The sequence below is a fragment of the Triticum dicoccoides genome, chromosome 3B (assembly GCF_002162155.2).
Source record: "Triticum dicoccoides isolate Atlit2015 ecotype Zavitan chromosome 3B, WEW_v2.0, whole genome shotgun sequence".
Classification (NCBI taxonomy): Eukaryota; Viridiplantae; Streptophyta; class Magnoliopsida; order Poales; family Poaceae; genus Triticum; species Triticum dicoccoides.
Window position 1 is genome coordinate 8,704,875 of NC_041385.1, and position 10,524 is coordinate 8,715,398.

General features: G+C 49.2%; 1 protein-coding gene across 1 annotated transcript; it reads right to left on the reverse strand.

The window, feature by feature from the left end:
* Positions 1-489: 489 nt before the first annotated feature.
* Positions 490-4,574, reverse strand: LOC119280469 (probable glucomannan 4-beta-mannosyltransferase 11). The gene is made up of 9 exons (XM_037561304.1): positions 4,142-4,574; positions 3,932-4,030; positions 2,551-2,803; positions 2,348-2,458; positions 2,072-2,208; positions 1,855-1,968; positions 1,571-1,770; positions 1,245-1,493; positions 490-1,111 (listed from the first exon to the last, which is right to left on the reverse strand). Exons 1-9 carry the CDS (start codon positions 4,523-4,525, stop codon positions 946-948), a joined length of 1,713 nt encoding a protein of 570 aa, XP_037417201.1. The 5' UTR covers positions 4,526-4,574; the 3' UTR covers positions 490-945.
* Between the last annotated feature and the right edge of the window lie 5,950 nt (positions 4,575-10,524).

The window sequence follows — 10,524 nt, forward strand, 5'->3', positions numbered from 1 at the left end:
CGGCGACAAGGAGAAACTTGAAGATGTCGCACATTAGCCGTGTTCGCCCATCAGAAACTGGGTAGTGCCCTGACATATGGGCCCCACCAACAAATAGTGAATGGAGACGTGACGGCGGTCTATGTTTACTGAGTTTACACTAATAAAAAACGAAAATATTTTTCCTTTTCAATTTTGTACTACAGAATTTCACGGTCACGTCGATGCCGAGTTCCCATGAATAAAAACTCGGCAAACACCTGGCATGTGAGCCCACGAGAGGCGTAGCAACGATTATTGAGCTTCCTATGCCAACTTTCGAACTCGGCAAAGCAATGATCCTTCGTCTACCGCGCGCATATAAACACAGGCACGCATCTCCCTCCTCCGCCTCACGTCAAAGGAAAAAGTTATACCACAGAAATTTCTTTGCTTGCCAAGCTACATGTCTGAATTTGAATGCATTCCAACATTTGTCTGAATTTTTGTTCCTGCATTATAAGGTCTGTCTGAATTTGACAGAGTTATAAATGGTGTTGAGCAAATGTACATTTACATGTTCTGGCCTACTACAGAACACAACCGCACAAAGTGCTGATCATCCTCTATTCTGAATAAGCTATATCAGGAAGTACATTGGCATATAAAATTTTGGATAATCTATTGTAAATAATTGACAAGCATGTTATTTTATTTACATCTTCTGTTATTCTTCCGGGTGTTCAATGCATCTTTCTATCATGACGCTTCTGTAAATATTGCATGTTATTATCAGATGAGCTACCATGCTATTTTGATAGCCTTCTCCGCAACAAAGAATTGAAGGTTGGACCAGATCTGACCAGGGGCGAGGAAAAGTTCTTCATATATCGTTATATGTTCTGATATTGATATGTGCAGGAGAGGGGCTTTACTTGCACACGGTTTGTCATAAACATGTGTCAGCTCCATGAATGGCATGGTAGCTTATTCAGTGCTAGGAGGGCGTGTCCCAATGTACTCAAAACCGATGACGAGGAATGCTAGGCCTTGAATGAAGAGGTAGATGTAGTATCCTTTCTTTGCGTAAAGCACATCGTAGCATCCACATATAATTATGAAGGTTCCAACAAAAATCTCTGAGCAGTTGTACCTGATAAAAAGAACACACATATCAGGCATTATTTGACAAAACTAGAAAACGTTCAAATCGGTAGTCAACATACAGTAAACCAAAGTAGTATATATCATAATGTATTAGCTTCGAGACGACAGACTTTGCTTACTTGTCCCATAATCGTGTTCGCCTCTTCTCGAGCTTTGGTACTAGGGGCGTCGATAGCTCGACATCAATCACTTGCACATCATCTAATCCTTCCATGGCTGGCTCTGTCTTGTTGGCATCTCCCAATTTCTCAGTGACAACCCACTCATTGACTCGTCTAGTGTCGAGAAGACCAGTTATTGTGGCCTTTATCCGGTGCAATGACATCACATTATCAAAGAGGACCCAAAGGATCACCAGATGAAATGAACTGAAAGATTGGTTTTCTGTTGTTAACTGAATGTAATAAACAGTACAACTCTTATTTGATCTTGGGGTGCGTGTTACCTTGGTGATCCAAGAGCCTTGCAGAGGGTGATAATAGTTGGAACGTAGACCACACCCCAGAGAGGTATCTGAATCTCAGGGAAGAAAACGGACACCGGGATCGCAAAGCAATAGTAGATGAATGTCACCGTATGAGCAGCGATCTTCCCAACGAAAAAAAAGTCATACAACAGGTGGAGTTTGCTCCAAAATGACACTTTCTGCAAAGAGGAAATTAAATTTCAGGCAACAAGCAGATGGTGTGTGTGATGATGCATCCTCCCATATATCAAATAAATATTGACCTTGTTCTTTAGAATATCTAACAACATTTTCTTGAACAGGTTTGCTGGTCCACATGACCACCTGTGTTGCTGAAATCGGTATGCCTTGAATGTGCTTGGCAGCTCACTCTTGACCTAAGCACGCACCAGTCCGAGCATCGTTAGGTTTGTTTCTCGATGGTTTTGGTTATTTTTGACAGAGAAACAACTAAATAAAAGAGCATTATTTTTGGCTTACTTTGACGGCGCCTACATACACGAACTTCCAGCCCAGCAGCGATGTACGAACAGCCAGGTCCATGTCCTCCACCGTCGTCCGGTCCTCCCACCCCCCGGCATCATTGATTGCCGAGATCCTCCAAACACCAGCTGTTCCTGGAAGATGCAAAAATCCCCAACAAATCACTCACTCAACATGCTCATTTGGATACTTGAGCTAATGATGCAGAGGCCTGGGGTTTAACCCTCTTTCCTTTTCTTGAAAGGGGTCTATGATGAAACTGAGTTTACGTACCATTGAAGCCAAAAAACGAGTACACTATGGACCCAGCCTCCTGCTCAAACTTGAAATGGTAGTCCAGTGACATCTCTTGGAACCTTGTCAACAAACACTTATCCGAATTAACTGCACAACAAATAGTACAAAATAAGCCTTAGATCCAGCTTATAAAGTCATAAACAATAGTATTAGAACATATTACATGAGGGCTGACTGACCGAATTTCCAGCGAGTCTGGACGAGGGCAATGGCAGGATTGTGCACAAGGAAGGGGACGGTCCGCAGGAGGAAGTCGGACTCAGGCTGGAAGTCGGCGTCGAACATGGCGATGAACTCGCACTCCTGCGCATAGTCGCGCATCAGCCCTTGCTTGAGCGCACCGGCCTTGTACCCCTTGCGGTTTCCTCTGACCTCGTACCTGATGTTCACACCTTTGCCCTTCCATCTCTGGCACTCGGTGTTCACTAACTCCTGATAAAAATGAAAAAGAAAGTACGATTGGTTTTTATATGGTATTGTGCTGTTGGGTAATTTATTGTCCAAATCTCTGCAGCAGAAACACCTAGCATGCCTTTCGAAACTGCATCTACCACTGACAATTTGTCTCAAATAATAGCATTTTCTTTGTAAAAAACCCAATGGTATAACTAGCTCTCAGAATTAACCAAGTGTCATTTAACTCCTACACTATTTCTTGATGATGAAACTAACCATGCTAATGCCAGCATCAAGAGTGTAGTGCTCGTGATTGATATGTTCGGCAAAAGAGTCCTCCAACATAGTAGTACCCTCTTTGTTTCAAAATAATTGAAGTTCTAGGTTTGTCCTCAGTCAAGCTTGCTCAACTTTTACCAAATCTATAGAATAGTGTGCTAAGATATAGTACGACAGTAAATGTGCATCGTAGGAAAATAAATTTCATAAAGCATCAGATGAGACTAAAAAAATTGCGAGGAAAAAATTTAGTGTCATCTACTGTTAATTTGATGCTTTAGATGTTAATATTTTTTTTCTATAAACTTACTTAAACAAGTTTGATTTTCAATAAATCCAGAAGTTGAAATTTTAGAACGGAGGTTGTACTGTTCGACAATGTTTGAATCTGGCACCCCGAATGCAACATACAACGTGCTGCTTGTTTGGGTCCAGCACGATTGATGCATGTGTCAGACCATACGTAGTGCGTAAAGTTCTTTTTTTTTCTTTGCTTTCCCGTGAGGCTCGTAAAGACAAGTGAAGCGTTGACTAGGGGGCCGATCAAGGTAGATCCAGCCACCTAACCCACTGCCACGTCTCCTCACGTTCCTTCCTGGTCACATGACCGCCAGGTATTCCGGTTAGTTGTAACATGCCAATGAATTTGGGAACATGCTCTGGCGACGCCATGTATTCTCATCGATCCCAGATGGATTGTGTGCAGTGATTGCACATGCGTGTTGTTGGCCACTGCTTGCCTACGATCGACGTCTATGTCTATGTGCCAGGACTTCATCTCCACTTGGCACGGCCGGCAAGAAGCTACTAGTCCAGTAAAAATTGCAAGCAAAAACCGACCCATGATACAAGAATAACCTGCATTGCGCCTGGTTAATTGATTACCTTTACAACGGGGTCGGTGGAGTCGTCAAGCACCTGGATCACCATGCGGTCCGACGGCCAGTCCAGCGCGCATGCCGCTCCGATTGACACCTTGTACACCTTCATCCATTCCATTCCATCCGTCGATCCAAGACAACAAATTGATCAGCAAACAAAACCACTCGATCAACATTTTCCTAATGAGCAAGCACTAGGATCGGAGGAGCTCACCTCGCGCTCGTTGTACATGGGGATCTGCACCAGTACCACGGGGAACGCCGCGCTGCCACTGCCGCTGCCGACGACGACAATGCCGTCCTCCTCGTCATCGCCGCCAGTTTTGCATGCTGATGCGGTGATCGGCCGCCACCGGTACCGGCTCTCGGGCCTGTGCCCGAAGGCCTTGGCGGCGTAGCACACGGCGGCGACGAAGAGCTTCTCGAGCAGGATCATCACGGTCATGGCCAGCGACAGGAGCACCAGCAGCCGCAGGGCCGGCACCACCAGGAACGCCCGCGCTTGCTCCCCGGCCAATGAACATTGCGCGGCCACGGTCGCCCAGTCCAGCCGCACCGGCACCTCCGCCCACAGCCCCGCTGTCGCCGCCATGGCCATGGCCTCCTCGCCGGCGCCGGATCGTCTAGCTAGGACTAGGAGGTCTGGGTGCAGATGCTAGCACGACTGGCTAGGCTAGGTTGGTAGATGGAATAATGCAGGATTATATAGATAGTGTGGATGGATGGAGGATGCATGCACATGGAATATGTACGTGATAGTTTTTTGGTCATCTGGTGGTTGGCGACATGCATGGGAATGTTGCCACGAGGCCATGTAGTCGGGTGACCTGTCACCTGTGAGTGTGGAAGTAGTAGGAGCACCACTCCCCAATCCGCGTACAGGCCAAGTAGTGGCCATCTATTATTCCTGTAGAACTGTAGATAGATAGACAATGACGGTGCCAGGATCAAAACGCTGTGATGTCAAGCTTTTCTAATGAATTTCTTTACCCCGAATTTTTTGTAGATATGTTTGTATCCCTTTATTTATTCCCTTGATACTACATTATAAGTCAATGAAAACATGATACTTTATTACTACATAAATATTTAATATGGCAGCAATCCTTTGTGATCATGCATATTTTATGCAAAATATATTGGAATCAGTATAAGTAATGAGACAAAAATGAAAAGAGAAAAAATATATAGCAATGCTGAAAGACAGAACTTACAAATAGAAGGGGAAGCCGGAGGTGGTCCTCAAATGGCATCTTTCTGGCGTTGGATTGGATGTCCTGCGTGTGCCGAAAAACACAACAATATTGATCGATTGATGCCGACGGGATGGTCCGTCGCTCGCGGCTCACTGGACTGCCGGTAGGTGGCCATGCCTCATGGCTCACACCTTGATCGAAGATCGCAGGTGGAGGACAGGAGTCGCTCACGGCTCACTGAGTAGCCGAAGGTGGTCCTGCCTCATGGCGCGCCCTGATCAAATATCACAAGCGCACTACAAAAAATATGTCAACTTGTGACCACCATTATTGGTCACTGAATGGTCACTGTTTTTTATTTGTGACCTTTTTGTGACCAAAAACAAAAGGTCAAAAGCTGGCTGTCGTAAACTGACATTTTTGACCTTTCTTCTGGAATGGTCGAAGATCGTAGGTGGAGGACAGGAGTCGCTCGCGGCTCACTGAGTAGCCGGAGGTGGTCCTGCCTCATGGCGCGCCCTGATCAAATATCGCAAGCGGAGGGCAGGATGAGGCTGTGGCGGAGGAAGGTTTTTTAAAAAAATTGACAAGCAAAAAGTTGGGAAGGCAGAGAAGTCGAAGGAGAAAATCAAGGGATTTCTGCGACGCATTACTGTTGAGTAACCTGATTGTATAGGAAAAGTTAGGATAACGTAGGATATTATTCTACCTTGCCTTGTACTTCAAGATGATCATGTACTCCTATATATATATGCCCACGAGGCTCAAGCAATACAACGAACAATTCCACTTAATCTCTCGCTCCCTTCATGGTATCAGTTTCTGGATTCTAAACCCTAGCCGTCGCCGCTTCCGCACCCGCGCGCCGCCCCCGGGACAGTCGGTCTTCATGACCGCTGTTAGGGGCCGCGCCGCCCGTACCTACGGTTCATCCGCCGGTCGTGTTGACCGGCTGCCCTAGAGAGTCTTTTCCTCGAGCCTTGCTCCGGGGTTTTTCTCTCCTGTCGGTCATCTTGATCGGCGATTTCTTTTTGGTTTTCCGATCTAATCTTGATCGGTTTGCGTCACCCATCGCCGTCGTCGAACCCGTGCGTCTCTACTCCAACCCCGGCGCGATCGGCCGGCTTCTTCACTGACCCGGTGGCCTCGCGCGTCGTCCGCGTGTCTGCCCGCCGGTCGCCCCGACCCGGCGGCCTCGCGCGTCTGCCCGCCGGTTGCTCCGACCCGACGGCTTCGCGTCATGCGGCGGCCCTTCGCCGCCGCCGTTCGCGCGCCGACCCGCCCGTCGATCTACGCCGGCCGTCACCGCCCTGCTCTGACCGGGACTCCTGCATCACCCCGACCCGGCGGCCTCGCGCCATGCGGCGGCCAATCTTAGCCGCCCTGCCGCCCGCCGCCGCCGGCTTCATCTCGGACTCCGCCGCCACCACGCCTCCACCGAGCGGCGTCCCCGACCTCGCGCGTGATCGGCTTGATCACCCGCTCGCCGCCACGATCCGCCTCATCTACGCCGCGCGACTGACCTGGCCCGTCAGTTACGCGCGCCTCCGCAGGTCCCGTGAAGATCATCTCCGAGTTCAGCGCGCCCCTCCGCCGATCGAGCAACGGGCTGCCGCTGCGTCGCCCCGTCGGGCCGCAGCGCCGCCGCCCCGTGGTTCTTCTCCCGGCTGCACCGACCCGCGTCACCGCTGCGTCGCCCCTTCGGGCCGTAGTGCCGCGGCCCGCGGTCTACCGCCGCCCCGAGGCCGTCCGCTCCAGGCCGTCCCCGTGGCTGCACCGACCCTCGCGTCGCCGCTGCGTCGCACCGTCGGGCCGTAGCGAGCGTGGCACGCGGTCCATGCCGCCGTCTCGAGGCCGTCCACGCGGTTGCACCACCCTGCGCTCCGCTGCTGCGCCGCTCCTTCGGGCTGTAGCACCACGGCCCGCGGTCCCTGCGACCGTCCCGAGGTCTTCCGTTGTCGCCCCGACCTGCCCGCCGCCGCTGCGTCGCCCCTTCGGGTCGTAGCGCCGCGGCCCGCGGTCCACCGCCGTCCCCGCGCGTCGACTTCCCGTGGCATGCGCCGCACCACCTCCTTTGACGCGGGAACGCCACCGTCCGCGTCGGTCTTCGTCACGCTGTCAGGGTTCTTCGCCTACTTCGAGCATCGCCGCCGCGCTCATAACCTAACCGCCGCCGCTGCCGTCAGGCCGCCGCCGCCGCTCTTCTTCGGCCGCCGCCGCCGCTACCCCCGTAGCCGCCGCCGCCGCCCGTCCACCCCGTTCATCTTCATCCAGCACCAGCCCATCGCCAGCGTCGCCGTCATCTACCCCGACCGCTTCATCTACTCCGACAACCGCGGGCGACATTGGCCCCGTGCCGATTGGCACTGCAACCGTCGTCGAGTCCTTCTCTGCTGGCCTCTCCGACTTCTTCGACATGGCGTACAGCTTGTGCAGGTCCCAGTCTACGCATGCCCGGTGCTGGCAACACCGCCGCGTGCCTTCGTCCATGACGTGTCCCCGGGCCCGGCAAGCCTGGTGCGGCGCTTCGTCAACTCCGTTTTCGTCCGTCTATGCATGCGCGGTGCTGGCAACACCGACGCGTGCCTTCGTCTACGATGTGTCCCCCGGGTTGGCAACCCCGGCGCGACGCGTCGTCAACATCATCTACTTCCTGGCGCACCACTACTTCGACACCACTACGCCCACGACTAACTCGGCGCCTCCTTGCGCTCGCGGCTCCACGGCCACTTCCTCGACACCGGCTACCCCGACTCGACATCGACCACGACATTCTTCACACGGCTACCTCGACCACGGCTCCACCACCCACGCTCTCGGCTACATCGACAAATGGCACAAAGGGCTACCGCCTGCTTGAGCAACCTCGTCGATTTTCACTCCAGCCACGACTCCGCGATGCATCGACCGTCACGACTGTGGGGGGGTGTCCGTTAGCTTGCCTTCGGATTCTTCTCCAGTCTCACCGTCTGCGTCCCTACCGTTGTGATTGCGGGGGATGTTGAGTAACGTGATTGTATAGGAAAGCTAGATAGCGTAGGATATTATTCTACCTTGCCTTGTACTCCAAGATGATCATGTACTGCTATATACTAGTATATGGCACGTGCCATGCACGTGGATTTATTTAAAGATTATTGGTGGAAACAATGAAAAAACCTGGATCATATTTGTAAAACGAATTTGTAAGAGAAAGTAATAGCTATTTAGTTACAACACATATTAAGCTTTTACTGTCTTTTTTGCGGGAGATATTAAACTTTTACTTTCCTTGTGTTTGTGATCTGATAACCAGGCAGACCTATGAATTGTATGTGTGCACGTGTATGAACTTCGTTAGATGAAAAAAGAAGCTAATGAATAGGTAGTATTAAGCATCTGATTATTTACTAATTTATGCCTTACTGAGGCATGCACCTTTTCCCCCATCTCTCATCACGTGTAGCAGAAGTACTTGCCTGGTCCTGGTGGAATAGCTTGCTAGTAGTAGTACTGTAGCCTGTAGGAGCAGTGCAACACTCTTAGGGGAGCCTACCAGAGATTTCTAGGTGGCAATGGCCACTGGCTAGTGGGAGAATCATGAACTTTCATGTAGTCTCTCTGTCACGGTGGCAGTCTGGCAGCAATGGATGTGCAACACCGTGAATCCATGCACCGTCAGCCGTTAGATTAATCTATCCGACAGTCAATGCATGGCCACGCAGCCCTTTATCTAAATCAATTGAGTGTGAGCCGTCGGATCACAAAGATCCAACGGTCTATATCCCTCCCTATTCGTACACTATATAGGAGTATATATATGTCCACGAGGCTCAAGCAATACAACGAACAATTCCACTAAACATCTCTCTTCCTTCTAACAATTACGACCAGGGAGGCTATTTGGGACTTTCTTTTCCTGTAACGGCCTACCCCATTGTTACCCAAATCAGATGATACATGGGCATGTAGTCAAATTCTAGCAGAGCGGCGTTTTGTACGCAGACGTGGGTCAACTAGTTATGAAATTCCTGTGTAGTCAAACCACTACACAGGCTTAAGGGCCCGTCCGGAACAGAGGAAGAAAAAACTACAGAAATTGTGGAAGGCATAGGATTGCCGTGGCAAAGCTCAGGAATGGAAAACGCAGGACGAAAACGAGAAGACAGTGTTCGGATCAGAGGAGAGAAGACCACTAGAAACTGACACAAAGCTCATTAAAAAATTCGAATAGTACGCTGTGTGACGGGCAGAAACAGGGAGATGATTGCTTATTCAAGTACGCTTCTCTCTTCTTTGCCTCGGGCCTACGGAAAAAAAGAGCTACTTACATGTAGAGTTGAGGGTACGCCTACCTTTCCTCTGGCTTCCTGTTCGCGCTTCCTTTGTTCCAAACGCAGCGAATGTGAAGAAAACTGCAGGAACTTCATTCCTTTGGAATCTGCTGCAAGTTCCAGTTTGTGGCAATTTGCATGCACCGCCACGGACTGATTTGCAACATATTCTGTACAGCCTACTTAGGTATTTATGATGCAAAGTAGATGCTGTCTCATATGGCATAGGTGACGTAAACTGAAGAAACATGACATTTTTCAACCTTTCATCAAACATCCCTATCTTTACTTATGCCAGATGTGCGGATTTTCCAGAGATGATATGATTCTCCATCACTGTGACATACTCCTTCAGTACATCTCCATATAACTGAACCATACCACTAACTTTTCCTGGATGGAATGCCATTTTACAATGGTTGGAACATTCTGTTTATATCCAACAACGTACGTAGTAGAATAAAATGAGTGTTCTTCCTTCTCTTTGTATTGCATTATATAGTTCTTACTTTATTAATGTTTGATTCGATGGCGGCAAATGAAATCAGAAATGCAGTTCAATCTCTCTTAGCAGAAGAGAGAACAGCTACCAGGCATAAACATGTAAAAAAATTGAGCAAAAGAGAGGCCCCCCTCTCCGATTTCATATAATGAAACCCACTGGTCTTAGTTACAAGTAGCATTCTTTTAACTACGACCAGTTACAAGAATAGATAAAATCAAACTTGTAATAAAATAGGACAGATGAAATCAAACTGGGGGAAACTGAGGTCCCTAGGATTGTAGGTATTCAAAAGTTTCTTGCTCTTAGCTAGACCAAGAACACATTATGTGTACAAGATTACGTCAACTTAAAAAGCGAGGCTTAAAAAAGGAACGACCCATAGTCAAGGAACTATTTCACATATTAACGTTCCAAACAGCAGTTACAAACCCAAATACATTCAAAAGTTGAACCGCAAAACCAGATACGATAAGAGTATTCAAGGTGACAGAAGCAATTTTCTGGTTTTCAGATAAAATATAAAGTAGGTCTTCCAACACATCCCACGAATTAAGTAACAATGCTAGACTAGGGCACATACTTA

What these genes read in the sequence shown, in the direction of transcription:
- LOC119280469 (XM_037561304.1), bottom strand. Translation starts at nt 4,525, where the DNA reads ATGGCCATGGCGGCGACAGCGGGGCTGTGGGCGGAGGTGCCGGTGCGG. An exon ending in CCACCGACCCCGTTGTAAAG is followed by an intron (nt 2,804 to 3,931) that starts GTAATCAATTAA and finishes CATTTTTATCAG; the next exon opens with GAGTTAGTGAACACCGAGTG. An exon ending in TAGATATTCTAAAGAACAAG is followed by an intron (nt 1,771 to 1,854) that starts GTCAATATTTAT and finishes TCCTCTTTGCAG; the next exon opens with AAAGTGTCATTTTGGAGCAA.